The 25,000-nt window shown below is 38.0% G+C and overlaps 3 protein-coding genes across 3 annotated transcripts; all 3 read right to left on the bottom strand.

Moving 5' to 3' along the window:
- Positions 1 to 658: 658 nt before the first annotated feature.
- Positions 659 to 9,853, bottom strand: LOC110157031 (lysyl oxidase homolog 4-like; the record flags this gene model as incomplete). The annotated part of the gene is made up of 7 exons (XM_055164377.1): positions 9,768 to 9,853; positions 8,306 to 8,646; positions 7,461 to 7,759; positions 7,174 to 7,388; positions 1,206 to 1,244; positions 914 to 1,127; positions 659 to 836 (listed from the first exon to the last, which is right to left on the bottom strand). Coding segments are annotated over exons 2-7 (1,258 nt in total), but the record flags the coding sequence as incomplete, so codon positions are not given.
- A 2,436-nt stretch (positions 9,854 to 12,289) lies between these two features.
- On the bottom strand, positions 12,290 to 19,530 carry zgc:123010 (uncharacterized protein LOC641500 homolog). Its single transcript, XM_020921276.2, has 16 exons — positions 19,334 to 19,530; positions 16,651 to 16,727; positions 16,494 to 16,574; positions 16,376 to 16,423; positions 16,104 to 16,310; positions 15,906 to 16,019; positions 15,676 to 15,724; positions 15,497 to 15,587; positions 15,285 to 15,426; positions 15,098 to 15,202; positions 14,916 to 15,009; positions 14,548 to 14,581; positions 14,398 to 14,472; positions 14,198 to 14,300; positions 14,001 to 14,125; positions 12,290 to 13,920 (listed from the first exon to the last, which is right to left on the bottom strand). The coding sequence occupies exons 1-16, from the start codon at positions 19,389 to 19,391 to the stop codon at positions 13,785 to 13,787; spliced, it is 1,539 nt and encodes a 512-aa protein (XP_020776935.1). The 5' UTR covers positions 19,392 to 19,530; the 3' UTR covers positions 12,290 to 13,784.
- A 396-nt stretch (positions 19,531 to 19,926) lies between these two features.
- On the bottom strand, positions 19,927 to 24,976 carry pyroxd2 (pyridine nucleotide-disulphide oxidoreductase domain 2). The gene is made up of 12 exons (XM_055164378.1): positions 24,812 to 24,976; positions 24,585 to 24,738; positions 22,650 to 22,711; positions 22,482 to 22,579; positions 22,275 to 22,416; positions 22,065 to 22,199; positions 21,920 to 21,992; positions 21,151 to 21,304; positions 20,901 to 21,052; positions 20,714 to 20,820; positions 20,265 to 20,385; positions 19,927 to 20,116 (listed from the first exon to the last, which is right to left on the bottom strand). Exons 1-12 carry the CDS (start codon positions 24,974 to 24,976, stop codon positions 20,046 to 20,048), a joined length of 1,434 nt encoding a protein of 477 aa, XP_055020353.1. The 3' UTR covers positions 19,927 to 20,045.
- Positions 24,977 to 25,000: the final 24 nt, after the last annotated feature.

Here is a 25,000-nt window from a genome sequence, read left to right as displayed (position 1 = left end):
ATCAGATAATCAGATGGTCAGATAACCCAGGGCTCATGCAGGGGCTTGATAAGAAAATCTGAAGAATCTGTTAAGGAATCAGCTTGACATCTAAATAGTATTTAAGATTAGACATTTTTGTGAAGTGTCTCTTACAGTGAAAAGTGCTATATAAAACCAATGTCAAGATTAATCTGTCAATTGTTTATTTATTCATTTATTGGACCCGATTTGTAAAGTGAGGTGGGGTCCAAGGGAGCAGTTGGGGTTGTTCAAATCAGAATATAATTGCAAGACATTAAAAACAATAGTCATGACAATTTGAGAAGCAAAAAATATATAAAATAAATACTCAACATATTCAACATATTCTCCAAAAACTGTTAATCTAAATATAAAATATATATATTTTTTTTTGGTATCTGTTATTTGTTATGTAGTTTAGGGGAATGACACGATAATTAAAAATATGTTAGAAGTTAGAACTGGGAGTAGAACAAAAATCGGAGCGTAGAGATGTATCCAAGAGAGATTCTCAGTTTCAAAAGCTAGTATGGTAAATTAAGGATTTAAACCAATGGTGTCAGTAATTGTCAAATCACAAGCCATGATATTTCTCCTCACATAACATAACACTAAACGTTGATATCATGACATTCTTATTCAGATGTGTTCTTACCTTGTCCCATAAAAGCTCCATGTAGTGCGTCTTTAGCAGTACCAAAGCCCAGCTCTCGGCACACCACACTAGCGGCTGTTCTGTCCCACATATGGTCCACAATTGTTCCCCATTTTCCATCTCGGAGCACCTCCACACGACCCTCACCCAGTCTGGGCCCGGCCTTCAGACGCACAGGCTGCAAAGCAAAATTGAATTGTACAAATTCAACATGATCAAACTAACTGATGAACTAACTTGCTGATGTAACATTACCACAACTGGATAAGGGGCCTGCGGTCTTCCAGATGATATCCGTGCAAACTGGGGTCCTGGGACACACTTGACCACTGCATGTCTTCCTTTGTTGCATGGGAAGGGATTACGTGGGATGGAGAGCTGAGCATGACATTCAGACAAAGTGTTTTCTGTGCCCAAACAGTGCACTTTCTCTACCCAGAAACCCTTCTTCTTTGTCATCAAGCTCAGTCTACAGGAAGAGGCAAAGTATTAGACATATGGAATACTCTTTTATAATCATAATACACATCAGAAAAAGTAAACAGACCTTGTTGAGGGATCTGCAACCTTTGTATCCCATATTTTCCTGTAAAAGAATCAGAAGCATAGTTGTTAGTTGCACCATATTTCATACACGATAGAAATACAATAGAAGACACGATAGAATAGACGATAGAAATATTTGTTTATCTGTGACCGTTGTGACCCCCAATATTAAAGCACTGCTTGTAACATACTATCAGTTGTAGCAAATGATGTTGTTTCATATGTAACAGGCCCAACAGTACCACAATTCCGAGGGCCACAAAGTTATACTGTTGATATTACTAGGTTGATGTTTGGAACTTGAGATGCCTTAAAATAGTCCTAAGTTTTTATTGAATGACAAATTGTAGTTTTCAAATGTGTCCAATGAAAGAAATATGTGGTTTTCTGGTAGATGTAATTCCATTGATAGTACTAGCAGGCATAGTCAAGGAAAATGTGCCTTTCCTCTCCTCTTTGATCAAGCTGTGTCTCCATGTCTTTTTGTGCTTTATAGGTTTCAGTCGCATATATTACCATCTGGAATGTGGCGTGTTTGCAGTCTACAGTGTTTACTGTGCTCTGATTAAATGGCTAGTGAATCATAAGTCTCAGCAGTTAAAAAACACAGAGCTTTCTGTCTGACTAAGATAAGGAGAAGTATTCCCAAGGAATGTGGAGTTAAGTAATATGCCTTAAAATACCCAGTTGTAAATGTGTGGATATTAGTTATAAACATTGTCTTCCTATACAGTGCTCTGTAACATAATAACAATTTGTCTTTAAAGATGGGATGTAAAATCTATAAAAAGATGGAAAAACAGTGCCTATTTTTGAATTGCGTTGTTAACCCCCAAAGCCACAGTAAGTCTAAAAAAAAATCACCTTCAGTGATCTACTGGTCCTGTTTCTGGGAAAACAAGGTTTAACCAAACATAATCTCCAAACAAAAACACTGGGCCTCTGCTGCAGTGCACATGAGAGAGAGATACGCACCAAAAACACAGAGGTATGCACCAAACACGTGCACGAGGCATCACTCACACGACACAAGCAATGGAGACCTGCCCCATGATCCAAGTCCATGTTACGGAGAGTCACAGCACACCCTCACTACAATACTCCACACTGTATAAGATACAATACATGCTCTGATGTCACTGCACAACAGTACAAGCACTAGAAACCATTGACAAGTAGTATTGCTGTGGATTTGTTATGAGGTACTGGCATCATACATACTAGTAAATAATTTGGAAACATATTTCAAAGCTGCCTTTGGATTTCTCTTAAAAACATTTCCAAGGAAGTCCAAATGAACAAATATTTGTGCCCTGAGTAAGCTTTGAAAACAAACAATTACAAGAGAAACATTGTCACTAATGTGGGTGTTCCCTGGAGTCAGGAGCAAAGAAAACCCTGTACTTTACCCATACACCGTAATTTTAGGCAAATAATACTAATAAGACTATTTAAGGGGTATTGCAATTTTGTGGATTTATGCTCATTTAAACTCAAGTTGAAAATATTTAAGAGTAATAGTCCTTATAATAATATTTTAGTAATATTCATAATATAGATAAGAACATGTGAGCAGCTGTGACTGAAACTGAGACTGACACAGTGTGTTGTGCTGTTGTGCTTTATGGCATCTTAAATCAGACTTGTAAATGTTGTAGATGTGTCTGCCATGTGGCTCTGCAGCAGCTCAATGTAATCCACACACTTTCCATATGAGGCAGACATGTCTGACTGACTTGTGAAATCTGCAGTCTTATACCAAACAGCTTAGTCTTATTGTCACAAATGAATTAAAGCAATGGACTGTACATTCAAGACATTCATTTCACAGCAAAGAAAAAATGTCAAAATGATCTGTATTTGTTTCTGATGATGAGAGAAGCTTGAAACAAACATTTAAATTTGATGGATTTGTTTAACACCCCTCTGGTACACTCTAAAATTACTTTAAGTGAGTTTTCCAAGCCACAAAAGAGGTTGTAGGCCTGAGCAGAGAAATTAAAAGAAGGGAAAATAAATGAAAGAGAAGGTCATTGAGAGAAATCACACAGACAGACGCAGACACAGACTGGGTCACACAGAGGCCTGTAAATGATAGCATCATCCAAGTAAAGTTCAGCCCAGGCCTAATTAAACATAAAACACCATTTTGGCTGTGAAATGACTACAGTGACAGGGGGAAACAGACAGCTGCTGACACAGCGGCTCTGCACTGCTACTGTAATTGCACATATTTCACATGAGCCGCCCGCTGAGACTTTGGCTGGTCTGACTCTTGTTCTGAGTCTGCAGGTCACTCTTGTTTCGTTCTTCCTCTGGCTGCATAGTCTGCTCCCTCACAGCTGTAATTGAGAGAGTATTTTCACTCTCAGCAAAACCCTGGAGAGCCTCAGTCCTGACCAACATGTAATTACAGCATCTTCAGAGTCTCATCCACGAGACACAGTAGGCTACATTTCTAAGAATGGACCCAGAGGTAAGGTGGGGGGACAGGGGAGTGGCACAAGGCAAAGCAGTCCAACATGTGTGGGAACATGGGAACTGTATGTTCAGTGACGGGCCATGTTTAGTAAATTAAATATAAGCCAGTCTTACATTGACATTTTGTCCATCCATTCTGAGTTCCACAATGAAGCCAAGGCAGTTTATCTTTGGGCCAGTACCAAGTCTGGGTGAATGGAACAGGATGGGTCACAAGAGTAAACTATATTTCAAACCAGTGTCAGATCATGGCAAACTAGGTTGGAAAATTGTAGTGGTGAGTTACTCATTCAGAGATTACATGAACCTAAATGAGACTAGATGCTCTGAAGAGATGCTGTTGTTTCCAGGTTGCAAAACATCAAATACACTGCCTTTGAAATACAAAACAGGTACAGTTTTGGAAGCAAACAAATCATCATGGTCTGGACCAGTATAGCTCCTGAGGCCACAGCAAAACAGGTCACCGAGAGCACAGAGGACAGATGTATCAAGCCACCACCACTTCAGCCATATAATTTACACACGATACAGACACTGCACTCCAAATATAGCACTCGATTTCATATTCATAAACAATACAAACTAGGGGTTCTGATGTGGTTAAGACAGGGTTGTTTTTTCTTGACCTTGTAGGAAATTTTAAAACAACCAGACAGGCAAAACCACCAGTGTAGTCGTTCAGCTACTACAGAGCTCTGCAGTTTGAGTGTCTTAAAGATCCTATGTTACGCAAAATTTACTCAACACTTGAGCATTTAAACCATGTGTTATATGTTGGAATATTATCTATCAAACACATATCTGGAGTTGTCTTTGTTTTAATTCACAGTCTGTCTACATGTCCTAAGCTCAAAATGCCCTGTTCTGCCCTGTTTAACCTGTTTAACTAAAAACTCCAGGTATGTTTGTGATGAGGAAACATTATAACTTTTATCAGAAATTGCAGTAATATGTACCCTTTAAAGATGCTCGGTGTAATTTGTTTGGTCTAGAGTTTGCCACGTTCTTGTCTCCGCATTTCTTTCTCTAGAAGGTTCTACAGTATGGTAGGGACAAGCAGTTTATACCACTAGGCCAAGTTACAGGTCAGATCTTTTTGTTTGCTGCCTATATAATGGCCACTAGTCTTCCTGGGGTCTTCATAAAAATAAAATTGGTTACATTCTCAATATAAAAAATAGCATGAGAAAAAAGTACAGCAATAAGGGTAATGGTTTAATGAATAATAAAAAAAAGTTAATTTGTGATTAGATGACTCTGATCACAATAAAAATGCATTTAAAGTAATATTTTTAGAAATAAAAACACCTGTAAATGAAAAGGAACGTTTGTGATACTGTGGAACATTCCTGGCAAAGCTATAAAATCTCCATGGAGACCCACCACCAAAGATTATATAGTGCCCCTTTAAGATGCTGCAGTGATAAAAATTAAAAGAAGAATCATAAAAAGCACCAAACCGGCACAGCAAAAAGTAATGCAGTAATAAATGATCCAGTTCAGGTGACGTTCTGAGCAGGAAAGAAGCGCGTGTACTTTTATACTCTAAAATATGATCCTGGTGATGCCCTGCTTGTACAATTGAATCCAGTTAAAGCAATGCTGTGTCCCCAATAACACCCAGTGCACCGTTGACAACTCTATTCAAGGACAAAGCTTTGAGTGATTGAGAACTTCAATATGGCCTCTGTACACAGTCTATAAAAAGTTAGAAAAGTCTATAAAACAAATATGCCATAGAGACGATCCGCAGTTACAGCCCTGCACCACCAAGAGGAATCTCGCACCCCAAGAACAGACCTCGTGTTGTGGTTTGTCAGTAGTTGAGTCACATTGAGCAGGGCCAGCTGAGAGCGGGAATAACTATATTGTGAATCACCTAGAAGCAGGCACAGCTCCAGCACAGGCTTGAGCTGGTCTGCTTCATGAGTATGCCAAATGGTCACACAGTAGTTGGGTAATGCCTGGAGTGACTCTGTGCTAATGTGTGGTCCTAATGTGGTAGAGGAGCTGAACCTTCCCAAAACCACTTCTTTCTTTTTCAGCTTGAGGTGGAGTGGAAGTCATATGTCGGGCAAATAGACAGCAATTACATTACTGTTTCCCCAAGATACCGCCAGTGTTTTCTAGGAATGGGATTAGGCTTAGTACTACTCTTGTGTATAACTGTTATGCAAATATATTCTAAAATTCAGTGTTAAAGTAGTAAAGTACTGTACTTAAGTAAACCTTTTTACTAGTGTACTTTACTGAAGTACATTTTACAGTGGATACTTTTTACTTTTACTTTACTACATTTGAGAGGGGGTATCTTTACTTTCTACTCCACTATATATTTTAGCTGGACTGAAAAGTAAAAGTATTTTGCACATTCATAATTTGAGCAAATACAAATATACAAATAAACACAGCTAGAAAAAAAAATTATTCAATTGTTTCTATTGAATAAAATTCAGCACAAATCATTATCAAAATCAGTACTTTTGAAGATTTTGAAGATCTTGAAATCTACGTGAAATACATTTGTACTTTGTACGTAACAAAACTGAGTACTTCTTCCCCCGCTGCTACGTTTTGAATTCCTCTTGCAAACCAGACTTACAGTGCAGTGATTTGCACATTTATTTAGATTTTTAGCTGGATTGCTTCTGATACAATCCTTTATTTTATTCAGTCTTGGGACTGGCACAGAGAACACCAGGACTGAGGATTTTTAACTTTGTTTGGATAATCATTAATATATATATAATTTAGTTTTATTTATATACACCTAATATGAAAAAGTTAAATGCATATATTTACATAAATAAGTAATTGTTGTGAAAGTATTGAAAAGGCCTAATCCAATTCAAAGAGTCATATAGTATAAGTAAGCATACTCTTGTGACATCCCAAGTCTCAAACAGTCTCTAATAATTCATATAACATAACAATAAAAAAATCAGGGCATATTATATTTGCTGCAGTGGCCCCAAGGGAAAGCTCATTGAAAAGATTTGCATATGACACTTTTTACTTAAGTTCCTGTGAGAAAACTTATGGAACCAAACAGCACAATTAACAGTGGCTTTTTCAGCATAGTATTTTAGATGTTAAAGTGGAGAAGCAGTAAGAGTGAGATAACATCTATAAAGGCACAGCGCACAGGAGTCTGAGGGAAGTAGTGAGGTGAGCAGAGGTGAGGTGCCTTCAGAGGGCTTTATACAGAGGCTAGTGCTGAGTGGACACTGATCCCTTTATCATCATGTGGAGCTGAGAGGGACCAGGGGCTAAAGGGGCAGGAGAGAGGTGGCTGCAGAGAAAAGATAAGCTTGACAAAATGCATTTAAACACAGCAGCTCTTAATGGGGCGTGACTGTAGATTATAAACTCTTATGACGTGTTTTAGCACTAGGCAGACCCATAGTCAGCTCACGAACTAGGTGTGTTGATTAAGGTCAATTATGCTCATTTTCACTTGACGCAGAGCTTCGGCTTGTACTTACTTGTATGTTTTGACGTTGTGCTGGGTAGCCTCTGGAAAGCCAAGCATCCCACATACAACTCTGCTGCTGTTTAGACTCCAGCCCAAATCACACACCTGCCTCCATCTCCCAGCATGCTTTACTTCAACCACGCCTTCTGTAATCAAGCTCTTTCGCTTGGTGGCCATGAGGATAGGACGGAGGCGCACCTCCTCAATGCGGACCTTACTATGACCCTGGGATGAGAAAAACATAATGACTTTGTTGTGTTTGATATTAAATATCATAATGTTTTTTCTCTACCACACCTGGTAAAGATGGGGTCTGTTGAACCTTGGTACTTCATATGGATGTCCATTTCCATAGTAGCCATACGCAGGGTGTCTTCTGGTGGAAACTGGGCCCTGCCACTGAGGCGCAGGGTTCAGATTGGTCCTCAGAGAAGTGTGCCCCCTACTGGCTGTTTGGTCCAACCTGCGTTCAGGGGCACACACGACCCCCAAATCTTCTGAATGCTTACAATCATTCACTCCCCAACCATTGTGCTTACATTCCTTGAGGGATTTCTCAGAGCCATCACAGCGCACATTGTCCATCCATATGGGACCTTAAAGAAAAATAGACGCCTTTCAAAAAATTATAAATTAATACATTTACTTGGAAACCAAGAGTCCATAGTGTAGACGCAGTCCCTAAACCAAACGACATTTAGACATATAAAAGCAGATTGTTTTTCTTAGAGTGATAAGCACTTTGCACAGTAGGGTGCAGTAACTACCGCCTGTCTAATCCACTAACTCCTGTCTTTAATTTAGTTTTTAAAAGCAGCAGTAAAGATCGTCTGTAAACCACAGCAAGTGCACAACTCAGGGGCGGGCGAATGCTGTCATTATTCCCTAACAAAACCTATATAGTTGCTATACAAGTCTATGGCTGCCAAGCCGCCTTAATGAGATGTATGCTACAATTAAAAGCCAAGATATCTTTGACACTTTATAGGCTTGGTAAACAACTTATTTTAGGAATTTTAATTGGTGGGCTTTTAACAAGATCACACTTGGGTTATGGTTAGGGAGTAAGGAAAGTTTAGCAGAGAACCACAAAGGTTAAGTTAGCTGGTCCTGAACATGACTTTGAAGAACTTGTTGCTCACCCTCTCCCTCTCCGTACTTGGCGCTGTGTGCCCACGTGATGGCGCTATGGAAGCCCAGCTCTTTGCACACCACATTGGCTAGTTTGATGTCCACCTCATCGTCACACACGGTGCCCCAGGTGTTGTTGTGCAGGACCTCAACACGACCCTCATTCGGATCACGAGCAAAATTTCCTGCAAGTCGCACTTTGGCTGCAGGCGCGCGGGGGGATCTGCTCTGCGCTGACGTCGTCCTGCGTGGTTCAGCACGAGCCCAAGTGGACAGGGACAGGAGCAGGAGGACCACGCCGCTCAAGGACAGGACAGGATTCATTTTGTCTGCAGGACGGCTTCTGTTACACCTGGTCAGTGCATTACATAAAAGAGGTGATGTTTAATTGTATCAAATTGTCCTCATGGTGCAGTGTTCAGAATAAAATATACAAAAACATACAAAAGGAAAAGTCCAATAAATAAATAAGAATAACCTAACTCCCTAGAACATACAGACATCTGATCAGAGACAAAAAAAAAATAAAAATTTAAAAAGGCAAAGAAGCAAAAATCGTACTCAAGTAGACTAAGGGTATTACTTGAAAATCAAGGAGAAGAACATAGTAGTGGCCCAAAAAATGACTCAAGTAACAGTTTGGAGGAAAACTACTGCACATGTAAGAGTAATTGAAGGCCTAAGAGTAACTGTCAGGGCATAACATTTGATCATTTTTGACTGTAATTGGTAGGGAAAAAAAAAAAAAAAACATTAAACAACGCACAATATCTGGTATCTTTAATAGGCCACAATAATGACCAACTAAATCATATACACATGATTAAATCATTTTGTGACTTGTAGACTTAAGTAGGAGTAAAAGTATGCAGTCCAGCTACTCTGAGAAGCATGCAATTCTTTAAAAAGTTACTCAAGAAAATGTAACTAAGTAATGTACTACCCTTCTCTGGAGACAGACCTGGCTTAACTCTTGGGGTTTTCCAAATTTGTATTATCCAAGTACTTAGTTTGCCTCTCATGTCAAATAATTCCAAGGGACATTGTCTACATAATTGTAGAAAGCAGTTTTACCAGTCTTATAAAATGCTGTAGAAGCCAAAAACACAGTTATAATTGACGCTTGTGTCAATGGCATGTAATTAAACTTCCAAAAATTCACTTTAGTTTCGCAATTCAAGAAAATAAACATTCCTTGAGGCTACCAAACCAGACAGAAACATGTTGTATGCTACAGCTTCTGGGGAGACATATTGAAACACTAAATCTCCACAGGCCACAATGGGTTGCACGGTTGTATACTGAGGGCTCTATAAGTCACACTCTGGACATTTCAGACCTCAGTTAAATATATCATCTGTATATCGCACCACAAAGCCATAAAGGGCAGTTAATATCCATCCCCTGTTACACCTGTTACACTCCAAAGCAACATTAGAATTATTGTTTAGAAGTATACAAAAGTGAACTTACCTGACAGACGCTGTGGGGCACTCCTGATGCCACCGGCTGAAGCTGGGAGAGAGTCACTGACTGAAGGATTGTGGTTACCAAAAGCTCTCCTCTCTCAGTCCTCCCTTTTCCCTCCTTCTCCATATAACCCTCCCAGCATCCCTCCCTCCCTCCCTCCTGCTGGGCTCTCCTACCAACTCTTTCACATTCATGTATTCACTGGTACAGATGCCAGTACAAAAAAAGATGCCAACATATTTTAATTATTTGCTCACAGTCAAATATTCAATACAAATAAGGATACTCTTTGTGCCAGCCCCAAGTCCTGTTAAATGTATGGAAGGGAAGAATATCAATAACCCCTGCTACTCCTGTTAGAGTCCAGGTCTCTTACCCACAGCCCTAGTGAGTGAAAGAAAATGAAAAAAAGACTGAATATTAAAGGGTCATATTTCATGATCCTAAAATCAATACTTATATGTGCACTGTTTAACTTTTTTACTGGAGTGTCTGGCACCTGCTTGTCTCCATGGTGATGTTATTAGGTGGCCTGGAATGTTCCACAGTATGGCATTAAACACACATCTAACGTCTATCATATATTTAACCAATTGAAAAATGCATTCTTGTAGTGAGTGGACTCACCTCTCCACAGATCTACCTGGTAACTTGAGCTCTTTGTATCAAGGTTAAAATTAAGGTATGCTTTATTGCCCCTGTAGGGAAATTTGTTCTCTGCATTTGACCAATCCTTCAGTTCCACTTGGGCAACTTGTCAGGAGTATTCTTCAGATCTTGAGAGTCACCTGCTCATCTCCATGGAGACAAATAAATTTACTCCTATACCAACCTGGTGATAGTTACATAGTGCACCTCTAACATAAAGCTGTGTGAATATAGCCAACAGGAAAAAAATCCAGAATGGTCTCAAACATTATGTCTTAAAGAAGCTCCCTATACCACAGGGTAGATATTTCCTTGTTCATAAGGCCACAAACCACTGGCTCTAAAATAAGCCAGCCTCACTGTAGCCATGGTAAACGTGAGGAGAAAGGGCCATACCACCCAGGCCAGAGGTATGTTACTATAGTAAAAGTTGATGGCACAGGAAACATGTAGACACAAGTTAGCCTGCTGTAGAGATGAGAACATAGAGCTCATATAACTCATGGGGTGGGGTCTACTCAGGACGTGCTCCAAATTAGAATCATGTGAAAGATACTCACTGTATTTGTTTTACTGGAAAATGTTGAGACCGATTTAGCAAGTGTTGATAGTTTATTTCAGTTTTCTAAACCTCAGTATCTTTTTAGCACACAGGTTATTCATAGACATAAAAATGGACGGTGTGATGGAAAAAGAAACATCCAAACACAGTATTTCCTCATAAGTTCAAATTGAGTTAAAAAGGAAGGATATGGTGCATGTTTGTGTGCTCATTTGACCTTTGAAGCTGTTGTAATGTTTGTGTGCACTTATGGGGTGATTTCTGGGAAATACAGTCATTCACCATTTACTTAACAGGAAAGCTAAGACTCCTCTAAATCAGTGTTTATGAAAAAAGTGGTATGAAAAGTTTGCAAATATTGTTTTGTTTTGCAACTGATTATATCATTCTAATTGGACTTGACTAGACAGGTGTAATGGTCTGTGTGCCAACACTTAACAGCTCTGTGTGAGGTGTAGTGAGAGTGAGCCTGAAAATCTCCTCCTTCTTCTTCTCTAAGAGGAGGAGGAGGAGGAGACCACAGATCTGCCACAATCTGGGGTGCCATGAAATATGCTCTAACAACAAACAGCTAACTGTTGAATGCACCACCTCAGGTTAGTTATGCTCATTTTAAAAATTCTGATAATATTGGGACTGATGTTTTGAGATATGAATAATTTTAATATTTTCATATATAGTTTATACAAAGACAAAAAGGCTGATAAAAACTAAAAATGAAAAAACTCCATATATATACATAAATATAGAAAGTTTAACAGTGCTTTCACATGTGTCTATTTATAGTTTTAAAGTATTAGTAGTATAGTAAAAAAAATCTGTTAGACTGACACAATATTCTCAAAATATTATTACCAGTTTTTACAATAATTATTATTACAAGTATAATAATTATAATAATTATTATAATTATTATTATAGTAATTATTATTATTAATACACACACTCTCTCGATAAATAGTCACTAGAGTCACACACCCTACCTCAGCCGAGACCATCAGTCTTCTCTGGGTATCCAAAATGTGTAAAACATTTTTTACATTTCTCAATGCGCGTACCCAGGTCCTCTAATCAGCCTGAAGGTTTGGTCTCTGTTTGAACATTTTGTCCATGTTCTTCTACTTCAGTTTATGTGTCCTTTTTCTTTAGCCCAATTGTGTAGTGTTCTGTTTGACATACCCTACTTGTCTTGAATTGATTGGACCGGGAGCTTTAATGTACAAGACTGCCATCATGTGGTCAGTAGTAACCTCACCTCATTCCCTGACAGAAATACAAAAGATGAAATCAATAAAAATGCACACAGACAATTACAAATGTTTCCCATATATATACATTTATTAGATATAAAAAGACTTTGTTTGCAGTGGAGTAACACATAGTAAATGGAAGACAAAGTGTGCAATGTAATAGTTGTTTACATAAGAATTTTTGAAGGGACATTGAAATATTACAAAATAGTACATTTAAAATTTGAAATATAAAACAGCTACTATGATTGTATCCTAGTAACAGGGACATGACGAAAAAAATAAAAGCAAGCAAGTCAGGAGTTGTGCACAAAAGTATAGTTCTAGGTTTGCTGATCAATTCCTTTTTGAGGTCTTAGCCACAGAATGAGCTAAGAAATGCAGAAGTGCATCATGCAATGTATTTGTACCAAATGCTTACAACCACAAAAATAATAGTAATGCTGACTGAGAGCTACAGTGGCACAGTGCACAAATAACATGTGTATTAGACATAACAGACAGTACATTAGGCAGAAGATGCCCCAAGTTACATTGTTATAAAAACAAAAAGGTATAAATAAAAATAAATACTTATTCTATGCAGAGCATAGTTTGCTAGTGAACGTAGTGTAGACTTCAACCAGATGTCATTAGAGTAATTCACTGTTTAGTGTTCACATGCATCAGACAAGAGAGTATCAGTGCAGAGCCATTAGAAGCCACATGCCTTGATTTGAAGTGAAATACTGAAACTGAGGCTCTGGGTCACAACACTGCTTCTTAAAGTTGAACAGTGGATAAGATTAGACAATACTGTGCACAGCGGGTTAGGAAAGCACAAGGCTGGTTCTCAGAACCTGATCAGCAAAGTGTAGTTGAGTAAGGACAATTTGTTTATCAACAGGAGAATTTAGTTATATTTACATGTCACAGTCCAGAGTCAAGCTACAAAACTGTTGGGATCTGTGATAGTGTTTGTCTTAATTGAGAAAACTAAAAAAATTTAATAAAATATTCACTTGTAACCCAAAATACAAAAAGTTTTGTGGGTGTTTAAAAGTTACTGAATGTAAAAACCAATAAATACATTTACAAATACTTTTGAGGATTTTGGCACAAGGTGGAAATAAACAAGGATCTCCCCCAAACCTTTTTGTAATATCAAAAGCCAAATTTTATACCCATGTTGAAATAATTTGAAAATAATTTGAAGGTGAGATACTTAACATTCATGGACCTATTAAGCATTCCCATTCTTTCTCTCTACGAGTACTGTACTGTATGAAGAGGGGACCAAGCAGGACAAATATATGTGAGGTTTGATTGAATTACATTAGAGAGGACAGAAGTGTCACAAACATAAAACTATTTGATCTTCCCGCCTACCTTGAGTCATTATTCCATTTGGTTAAGGCAAATCTTCTTGAGTAAAAACAAGTATCCTTTGAGTTGTGCAGGCAACACTTGAGCTCCCCAATTCATTGATTGATCCTTTAATTAACTGAGTCCACTCTGGCAGTGTGATGGTACCAGCGTTTTAAGTTTTGTGTCTGAGTTCAAACTGAGTTCAAACTGAGTTCAAGGTTGCCATGGTTTTCTGTCCTTGCCTTTCTGATCTGGAATGTGTTTATAGCGACATTTATCTCCAAAATGGCAGCCGGTGGTTCTCCAGAAGTAACACTCGTCTCCATTCACTGGCCCACGTCGTCTCGCTCTAAGAAGCAGTGCCATTTTATTAATACAATCAATAATACACCAATTTAATCAGTATAATATTTAGTGTATTTGTCTTACCCAGCAGACATCCCAGCTTGTTGTGTGAGTGAAAGACAGGTCTTAAGTGGCATGGAAAGGTTTCTTGGAGTACTACGGCGGTCAGGATAGCGCACTACTAATCGAGTGTTCTCAATACAATAACCCTATATGAGCAAAAAGCATGTCAACATCAGTCATTTTACATTTTTAATTTGTCAAATTTGTCCAATACTCACATTGAGTTTCTCCATGGCTCGGGCTGCCATGTTTGTGTCTTTAAAATTAACAAAAGCACAGAATCTTTCATGTAGAACACGAATACTTTCAATTTCACCACACCTAAAAAACAAACCCAAAAACAAATGCTAGACTGATCACCAGCCTAAACAATAATAATGTGTTTGTGTGTGTAATATATATATATATATTTTTTTACGTTTTAAAGAGATCCAAAATATGTTTTTCTGTTAGCTCAGTTGTCACGTTGCCAACCCAGAGAGAAGGACAAGGGCTGTTGGTGAAAAAAAAATAGTTTATTAAATTACAATTATTACAAAAGAATCAACCATAGAAGATTTTTACATACCCGGTTTGTAATGCCAATGGATCTTGTGTGGTGCCTATAAAATAATTTATGGCAGGAATATAAATTAAATGATAACTATATTAAAAGCCAAGTCATTGGTGTTTCATTATTTTTAATTAAATTAAACCAAGTATCTGTTGGAGCACATGTGACAGAATAGTGAAAACTAAACACAACAGTGTTATCAAATTTAAGGTCACAGAGTGACGTCCTGTTCAAGGCTGCATCACATGTTAAAAACATGTTCATGTCACTGTCCCATTGATCTTTCTTCAGTCTGCTGGAAAAATACTGAGCAGCTACAAGTGTCTAATCCTATATTTTTTTCATGAACCGTGGTACAACAAACCCATATAATCAAGTCTCACCTTTCACAGCATCTGAACAAGACGACAAAACAGCTTGAACCGTGGTAAATTTCTCTAGTAGATAGACACTTTGCATTTCATCCAAACCGTGCTCCTAAAAGAAAACAATAAGCAAATATACAGTATTTACCGTACTGTATGTCTACAAAACTAAAGGTCAGTCTAAGCTTTAAGTGAATTACCATCAACTGCAGTACTTTGCAGTTAAAGAGGTCCGTGACAGCCTCCTCACAATCTTTGTCCAATCTCAGCACCTTTTCCATTGCTTTTTCAGCTTCACTGTACCTCTGTAAAAAGTAATTTTATTACTTCACTTACAGGGCATGCCTATATTACCCACATAATCATCTTAAAGTTTTCAGCACTCACCTTCATGCCCATAAGCGCTATACCTTTGCGAAAGTACCCCTTTGGCCAATCAGGTGCCAGCTGAATGGAGCGTTCAGCATCGTCCAAGGCCTGGGGGAACTGCTCTAAGCAGCTGTAGCAATAAGAGCGATTCCCAAAGAACCTACAAAGGCAAACATTGATAATATATTTGTGCAAATACAGCCAAGAGTTAAAGCTAATGATTGATTTACCGGTAATCCTTTGGATCACATTTAATAGCTTCTGTAAACATTGTGACAGCTTGTGCATACTGCCCCTCCTGCACCAGTTTAATCCCTTTTTCTAGAGAAAAAATGTATTGATAAAACGATAAGGCTTTGTATGAGAATTGGTGGTACTATAAACAAACCAAAAGATTTTAGCTATTCACCTGTTAATGAGGCACTTTTCTTACTCATCGTGTCAGTATGTCCATTTGTCTGCAAGGAATCAATATAGTTGATAGTATTTATAGATATTGTATAACAAGTAAAGCAGGTTTTGATTATCCTAAAAACTATAGCTACCATTTAACCAGTGGTTGTAACAATAAGGCCAGACTTCGTCAACACACAAAAAATTTTAATTCGCATATATAATATCCATCAGATTTCTGCCCACCTCTTTCTTAGTTTCATTTTCCTTGTTGTCCCTTGATTTGCGACTTGTAACTTTGGGTCTGATATGGCTAGCAGCATTGGCAAAGAAGGCACTGCTTACGTCCCATTCCGGTTCCTGGGAAATATAGAATAAAATGTGAAAATAAAAATCACATACATTATTTCAACAGTAACAACAGCAGTAGGAAATGCCTTGTACCTCTTCTGCAGATTTGGCTTGACTTTGGTTTTTCTGTTGTGCCTTTATTCCAGGAAATGTAGTTACCGCAGTAGTGGTTGTTGGTTTGTTTAAGGCAACAGGTTTCACTTCCCTCTGCACATCTTTTACGTCTTCAGCCTCAGATTCACTCTCATCCAGCTCAGACTCTCCACCTGCTTCTTCCTCCTCCTCCTCCTCCTCATCGTCCTTAATCACAGTCGCCAATGTTTTTAAAAATCTAAACTTAAAAAAAAAAGTTCTGTAGAGCTTACCTGGTCATTTTGTTTTATTTGCCCTTGCTTCTTTCTTTTTCTACGACGCTAAAATCAAAAAGACATTCTGACAAGTTGGTATTAAACAAGTAGAATATTTGATTAAACATGTTCTCACTTTTCTCTTTGCTCTACGCCGCTCTGCCCTTCTCCTGACCTTCTCCTCCTCACTAAGGTCCTCCTCTCCGTTGACTCCATCCTGAACATAGCAAAGTGGTGTTGACCTTTGAACTTTACAGTACTACTGCCCTGTCACACTGACACCATTTATTTACCTGTGACAAATTGACATTGTCGCCCAGGTCAGAGGCCGTGGGACCACAGTCCATGTGCTCGTCCTGGACAGGGGGACCTATTAAAACACACACACATCACAAAAATCACTGTAACGTGTGTTAGATACATTTCCTTTAATCAACTGAAATACACACACATACATGTGTACAAAGGTAGAGCTGCAGCACAAACACAGAGCAGATGTACTGGTCTCTTTACATACACAGTTGTCAGGCTACACTTGCTGTCCAGTTATGATCTTATTTCCCCAAGTAACTGATACCTGCTGTCTATGTGTAGATACAACAAAGCTGTTTACCTTATATTTTCATAAATGTGTCATTTTGGTGCACCTCAGTGCTTTAGTTGTGGCTACTAGATTAACACTTGGTTTTCAGTGTGTTGATAGACTTCTAACAATAATTCATGTAAAAACTGACTCCTGAGGTAAATGCATCCATTGTGGTGTAGATGACTTTACATAAGTTCCTTCATAGTACATAGTTGCTTAGGAACATCTAGTCTTTATTATCATGTAAACAAAGGACTCCTCTTTGTGAGATGAGAGCCCAGTTTGATTGATTGATTGATTGTTTTTTATTTCGAGTTTGTGCCAAGAGAGAAACAATAATCATATATACTACATACATATTGTAAACAACAGAAAAGCACATCTCTCGAAAAGGAGTGGGAAGAAGAAAAACTTATATGAACCCACCCCTATTCATGACATAGTTTCAAAAATTTTGTGGTTGTTTCTGTACATTGATCACGGAACTTTACAAATATTTACATAGCAAAATAAATTACATATTATGCATACAAAATATAATTTTGTATGCATTTTGTACTGTACACATATATATATACACATACACACATATACTTTTTTTTTTTTTTTAGATCACCCAGTGCTGTCACTCATCCTTATACCCCAAAAGCAAAAATTCTTTACAATTCCTTTTAAAGCTGTGAATATTTGGGCACTGCTTCATGTTTTCTCCCAACCCATTCCACAAACTGACCTCACACACAGATACACACATACTTTTCCTGGTGCTTCTCGCTGATTTTGTTTTAAACTTACCCCTTCCCCTTAATTCATAATGTACTTCTTGTGTGCTGAACAGTTTTTGGAGATTTAACGGCAGCATAGTTTTGTTTGCTTTATACAAAAGCAAAGCAGTGTAGAATTTCATTAAATCAAAAAATTTTAATAATTTTGATTTGAAAAACAAATTGTTTGTATGATCCATATAACCAACCTTATGCACTATTCTCACAACACGTTTTTGCTATTTAAAAAGGGGAAGAAGTAATGTTTGGTAGTTATTGCCCCAAATACATACATTATGTCAGGTATGGAAGTATGATCAGTTGGATCAAAGAAGAACTTAGGTCGATTCAAGGTAATAGCAGCAGAAAGATTTGGATTTTTATTTTTACTATCATTATTATTTATTTATTTTTTGTGATATTAGAAACAGTACAGACAGTAAAAGACATTAAACATTTTTACTTGATGGGATAGGGAGTACATAGATTTGGAAAAAGATTTGGAATTAAGTGTTCAGCAACAATTTCCAGAGTAGTGACAAATTCATACTTGATATGTGACTCATGTTAGGACTCGAGTTTATATTCAAGCTTTAGCTTAAAGCATTTTAAAAACTCTTGTGTAGCAGTGGTAGGTATGCTGTGTTATGCATCATCAAAAACGCTTAGTAAACTACCACTAGTAGTTTTTTTCTTAGATCTCCCCTACGCCGGTCGTCTGTAAATAAACTTCTAGGTGTCCCGGCCACTACACATAAAACGCAGCAGGAATTTCAGCTGTCTGCGTTGCTCCCTACTCAAATGTCAAGGCACCACTCTCCTGCAAGACCAAGCACTGTCTCTATAGCAAATGTTTTTGTCAAATCTTTACCATACAAGACTGCTCTACAGACAAACACACGGTCCCAAACCCAAACAAAGGGGTCACTGTTTTCCTTCTTGAAGAAGACTGTCTAAATCGGTGCAGGGCTGAAAGGTGAGCTCTATCCGCAGGAATGCAAAATACAGCAGGGTTATCAACTTGGATTGTGAAAGTAACCAGGAAATAGGCTATAGAGAAATGTCCACCAGTCACCATAGCTTGATAGAAAGATAGTAATGAAAATACAACGTAAGGTCTACTTCGGTGCAGTTAAGAAGTTATAAAGGATACACAAACTATACATGGCAGTGGAGAGCAAATATGGAGCCAACTTGTTGCTCAGACAGAATCTCTAGTATTTGGGCATAGGCCGATGTCATTACAGAGGGATACTTATATTAACAAAGAGCAGCAAATTATTCAACAGACAAATGTACACTTCATCATAACCACAGACTGTGTTCATAACGTAATCTGTAACATAAGCGAGCTGCTGTGGGTACGAGCTGCCCGCACCAAATAAAGCCGTGAGGCGAGAGAGCAAGGGTGGAACTGCCAATGGGGCAACTTTTCATTGTTTGACCAAGAACCCATACGAACCATTGGACAGAAATGTAAAAAATACCATTCCAAACCACTCAATTATAATGTAAATAGTGGGGGGGAAACTCCCAGAACAGGCCCCAAACTTAAGCTAACGCATTGGGGTTGGTTGTACTTTGGGTTAAAGTTTGTAAAGTTATGAATCGTGCTTCGTCTCTTACCGCTCCCGAATCCCAAGAGCCAACATATATCTCTGGTGAATTTCATGAGCGCAACCATCCAGCATTATCGTCTCAAATATCTCCCAAAGGTGTACAGAACGGCTTTTATGGCAGCGCCGCTTTATTTGCCATTGTTAGGGGAAAATCTAGTATCGAATCTGCGGGAATCTGTGGCGGTTGTTAAGTGAACTTCCTCAGCGCAGGGTCCAGTCTACGCTGCGCCTTAAAGCCACAGTACACTTTTACGCATCTCGGTAAAGATGCTGCAGCTAGGATTTAAGTCAAATTATACTGACAAACAATATGGGTAGCTGTTAGTCAGACTTGAAACATTAAAGGTATCGTTGGAAAAAATGAGGCTGCTGCTTAATAATAGAAAGCATTTTATTTATTATTATTATATATATATATATTTTTTTTTTAATGTAGTCTATTGTTCATAATAATTAATTTGTTAATAACTGACCTACATAACAAACTTGCATGCAAAGTTAATAATTTTACATCACACAACTATTATCTACTTCCATTATGCTTAATTAATATTAGTCAATGTGTTTAAAAATTAGACAAAAGTTATTATTTTTGGCAGATGAGTCAGTACGTGTGTGTTTACATGGACTATGTTGTAATATGTTTAAAGAGTGCATTTGATACAACTTATTTGCATATGGTAATTAGATGTTAACATTAATTATTCATAGAATAAGAATTATTCATTTTTTAAGTCGCCCATGACGGTGAGTGCTGCATTCCAACCTGCAGATCCCATCACACCACCTCCTAAAAATAACATTCAACATGAGAGCATATTAGTCATACTTAGTGTGAAGGAAAAACAAGTCACAATTTTGCTGGCTTAACTCCTACAGATTTAGTTTGGGTTTTAGATAGCTAAAGTACTCTGTAGCAGATATAAAACATAATTTACCTGGATGGGTACCACTGCCACATAGATAAAGCCCTTTAATAGGTGAGCGGTAGTCTGACAGATATGGTAGTGGTCGTGCTAGGTACAGCTGGTCAAGTGACATCGATCCATGAAAAATGTTCTGTAACAAAGGAGACTTTAATTTACTTTTCATTTACCAGTATTTTCTGTATCTGTAACTGAATCATGATGGCGCTGCCAACACATAGATGACAAACTGTACATGTTTGTGTTAATTTGCTCATGTGAACTTTGAGTCTGACACCTGGGTTGTGGGGCAAGGGCCAGTAAAGATTAACTATTTTTTACAGCTGATCTGGCAGTATCTCATTCTGTGAGACTAACAGAAGACAGAAGAGCTACACACTAAGCACTTCCCTATTCATTACACACTCAAATAAGATACATGCAAATGAACACACAGTTGGATCATCCTTTGAATACATTACCCCTCCTGTCAATCCAAAGATCCTGTCTAGATCAGGTGGAGTGAGGATGTCTCTTCCCACCACCGAGCTTTTAAAACCTGGGGCATATTGTTCGATCCAATCAAACGCTAAACAAAAATACATATGTTAGTTAAGTTAAACCTGTGTTAAATGTTTGCCCACTTATTATTCATTTTTGCTACTGTACCTGTGTCTGCAAATGCCTCTTTTTCTTGGTTTGTCCATTCCCGGCCCTCAAGATAATATGGAGTGTACTGCGTGAACAATGATATTACATGGCAGCCAGGGGGAGCCAGAGTATGATCCAGTACAGATGGAATAGTCATCTCTAACATTGGTCTGTTAAAATGTAAAATTAGAGATAAAACCAACATTATTGTTTAGGATAAGCTCTAAATAGACTGATGCATGTGTAAGTATCATGTTAAATCTCATACCTTGATGATGGTCGCCCGTTCATGGCCTCTTTGTAGGCTGTCTCCAACACCTCTACACTTTCACAATTGAGGTGAATGGAGCACTGATGGTGGGGTCCAGGTTTGTTATCTGGTGTGGGTGCTGCCAGAAAGTTCGGTAGCCTGTCCAAAGCCACTATAATAGACCACAATATCTCTTCTGCAGTTAGGAGATTACGAGATTATGGCTGTTTTATACTAGTTCCAATATTGATACAGCTGATGTCATCAACATTTGCTGGGGGTGTGATGCTAACTAAGCATGCTCTGTCTGAAGCTCTGTTACACAAATTAGACTTTTATATGAGTTTTAATTCAATGAAATCTGACCATAAAGAGCTGATTAAGCTTGAACTACAACAGGTGATCTGATTTGTGCTGTTAAACAAGTCTGTTGGACATCCAATTCCAGTCAAATTGTTTTCCAGTTAGTCACTCTCACCTTTTTGTGGGAAATGAAGCACCTAAGCAAGACCATAGACGTTCGTATTGATTACAGGTTCCTGAAAATATGCTTTGCTAATGCGTAACAGTAACTTCTAAACTTTCTGCAAATATACAATATACATGTAGAATATCACAAGCTCGATGTCACTGCAAAGTATCAACAGATCAAGACCATTCTAAAGTGATACAGGTGGTAATTTTCTCTGTATCCATAGTTGTTTATGTATTAGTAAAGAAGTAGTAGTAGAGTTGTATCTAGGTAGTATGATGCAATGAAGAGGTTAATGTTTACATCACAGTGTACCATTGATCTTAGTGACAGGTGAAGTGTAGTCTATCTGATCCACCGCTCTGATAAACTCAGGAGGGAGAGCACTCTGAGGGAAAAAAGCAAAACAGATGTCATTGCCATTATAGAAATTTAGCACATTTTCTCATAGTGTTTTTACCTGTGGAGTGAGATTCTTGTATGTAATATAAGGAGTAGCATTTGATAAAACTATTTTACTATAAATCTCAGTGCCATCTTTTAGCACAACACCTTTAGCTCCTCCGTTTGGATCAATCAGAACTTGCTCTACCTCCTGCCAGTGTCAATAGTAGAAATATTAATAATAATATTTTAAAAATTATAATATTATAGATCAGTTCCCTTCCACCTTTTCAGTAAAAATATCCACGCCATATGAAGTAGCTGCATTGGCAATAGCTTTTGACACGCCACCCATTCCTCCTTCAACATAACCCCAGGCACCTTTCTCATCTTCCAAGCCTCCCATGACATGGTGCAAAAGAACATACCTAAGAATTTAAGAAGATTATATGAGAATCGTTATAGTCACTGTGTATTTGTGTGCATTACTCACCCACTACCAGGATTACTAGGACTAGTCATAGCTCCAATGACAGCATCTGTGGCTAATGTTGCTTTTAGAGGTTCAGATTCAAACCACTGATTGAGTATCTACAAAAATAAATAATCAAGTGAATATTTTTTCTAATCAGTTAAATACATTTTTGTGCAAGTAACAAACCTTGAGTGCAGGTGCTGTGACAATATTATAAAAATCTGGAATGCTTCGACCCAGCCTTAAGCCTGTTTAATCAATATGTAGCTTTAGAACAATCATACTCATGCATATACATACAGTACTCTGCAAAAGATATAGGCAGGTGTGAAAAAATGCTGTAAACTAGGAATGCCTTAAAAAGTTTTAATAATTTATTGTGATCAATCAACAAAATGCCATGAATGAACAAAAGAGAAATCTAAATCAAATCAATATTTGGTGTGGCCACCCTTTGCCTTCGAAAGAGCATCAATTCTTCTGTTGCATATGTAATGCATAAAGTTTTTGAAGGAACACGGCTGGTAGGTTGTTCCAAACATCTTGAAGAATTAACCACAGATCTTCTGTGGATGTAGGCTTCCTCACATCCTTCTGTCTCTTCATGTAATCCAAGACACACTTGATGATATTGAGGTCAGGGCTCTGTGGGGGCCATACCATCACATTGCTGAAGATAATTGACATTGAACATCTCTAATGAAATGAAATGAATAAATATATATTATCAAAAAAAAAATTATAATAATAAAAAATAAATAAAAAATGCAGCCACAAGCATCCAGGGAAACCTCCACCATGCTTCACTGTTGCCTGCAGAAACTCATCATTGGACCGCTCTCCAAACCTTGCCTTCTGCTAAAGCCAAATATTTCAAATTTTGACTCATCAGTCCAGAGCACCTGCTGCCATTTTTCTGCAACCCATTTCCTATGTTTTTGTGCATACTTGAGTTGTTTGGCCTTATTTCCATGTCGGAGGTATGGCTATTTAGCTACAACTCTTCCATAAAGACCAGTTCTGGCCAGACTTCGCCGGACAGTAGATGGCTGTACCTGGGTTCCACTGGTTTCTGACCGTTCTGAGCTGATGGCACTGCTGGACATCTTTGGATTCTGAAGGTTAATAAGATGTGATGTGTCTTTCATCTGCGACACTAAGTTTCCTTGAGCAACCACTGCATCTATGATCCTCAGCAATGCCCGTTTCTTTGTGAAACCCCAGTCTGCTTTGAAATCTTTTTCTGGGAGAGACCTTGCTGATGCAGTATAACTACATTGTGTCTTGTTGCTGTGCTCAGTCTTGTCATGGTGTATGACCTGTGACATGAGACTGTCTTCCACAACCTCAACTTGGTAGCAGAGTTTGGCTGTTCCTTACGCAGTTTTAAGCCTCCTACACAGCTCTTTCTGTTTCAGTTCCTGACTGTGTTCCAACCTACATGTGACATTGATGATCATTAACAGCTGTTTGGTATAACTAGTTGATCATAAACCTGACTATAATCCTACAAAATCCCTGGCTTCTTGTGTCCCCCTTTGTGTGATGTAGTAACACCAGATATTGATCTGATTTAGATTTTTCTTTTGTTTGCTCACTTTGCATTTTGTAAATTGATAAAAACAAACAATCATTATTTATATTTTTGAAAGCACTCTTTGTTTACAGCATTTTTTCATACCTGCCTGAAACTTCTGGACAGTACTGTGTGTGTATGTATATATATATATATATATATATATATATATATATATATATATATATATTTATATATATATATATATATATATATATATATTTGAATTGGGTCCGTTACCTGCTTGTTTCCATGGATATGTCATTGTTTTGCCTGGAATGTTCCACAATATGACATTAAGCAGTTCTACCTTACATTTATTAAATTATAGGTGGTTTTATTGTTCAAAAATACACAGAAAAACTGACTAAAAAAAGGGTTGACTCTCCACAGACCTGGAACTTGGTCTGATTTGCTTACCATGACAATAGAAAGGTTTAATCGCATACTGCAAAATGTTCCAGACAAAGCAATGACATCTCCATAGAAAAAGCAGAAAAAAAAAATCTGAAATGCTACACAATGCACCTTTACGATGAACCTACCACATTTGATCACAGGCAACAGTGTTTTGGTAGCATCAAGCCGCTTCCATAGTGAGCCCGCAGTGAGCCCTGGAATGTTAACAGGAGGTGCATCAAGGAGAGGGTGGATGGAGTCTGCCAGTTTCTCCAAGTATATTATAAAATCTTTATACACCTGGCATCAATGAGACACAATCATTAGATGAGTATGTATATTATAAATGCTGTAGATTAACAAACTTATTTACCTTTGCATCTTTTTGGGAGAATTTAGCGATTTCTTCTTGGTTCTTCATCAGATTAGAGCCCAGGGTTAAGGACCTTGGAGGAGCCCCTTGAACTCCTTCCTCCAGCATGGGGGTGAAAGCATGTGGGTCCCTTATGTACACTTTCAGACCATGTTTCTGACGCATAGATAAAGAGAACATTTTATTTGT

The sequence above is a fragment of the Boleophthalmus pectinirostris genome, unplaced genomic scaffold, assembly GCF_026225935.1.
Source record: "Boleophthalmus pectinirostris isolate CB_2022bp ecotype Guang Dong unplaced genomic scaffold, ASM2622593v1 HiC_scaffold_648, whole genome shotgun sequence".
NCBI lineage: Eukaryota > Metazoa > Chordata > Actinopteri > Gobiiformes > Gobiidae > Boleophthalmus > Boleophthalmus pectinirostris.
Note: the sequence above shows the minus strand (reverse complement) of the source record. Positions and strands in the feature narration are given on the sequence as shown.

Excerpts from the sequence above, each read along its gene's own strand:
- zgc:123010 (XM_020921276.2), bottom strand. The coding sequence starts at position 19,391 with ATGGTTGCGCTCATGAAATTCACCAGAGATATATGTTGGCTCTTGGGA. Across the intron at positions 16,728-19,333 it reads GCTCTTGGGATTCGGGAGCG|GTCCCCCTGTCCAGGACGAG; the intron begins GTAAGAGACGAA and ends GTGTTTTAATAG. Across the intron at positions 14,126-14,197 it reads GAGCCATGGAGAAACTCAAT|GGTTATTGTATTGAGAACAC; the intron begins GTGAGTATTGGA and ends TTGCTCATATAG.
- pyroxd2 (XM_055164378.1), bottom strand. The coding sequence starts at position 24,976 with ATGCGTCAGAAACATGGTCTGAAAGTGTACATAAGGGACCCACATGCT. Across the intron at positions 20,821-20,900 it reads AGAGGCATTTGCAGACACAG|CGTTTGATTGGATCGAACAA; the intron begins GTACAGTAGCAA and ends ATTTTTGTTTAG. Across the intron at positions 20,386-20,713 it reads TCTTTGGATTGACAGGAGGG|AACATTTTTCATGGATCGAT; the intron begins GTAATGTATTCA and ends CCTTTGTTACAG.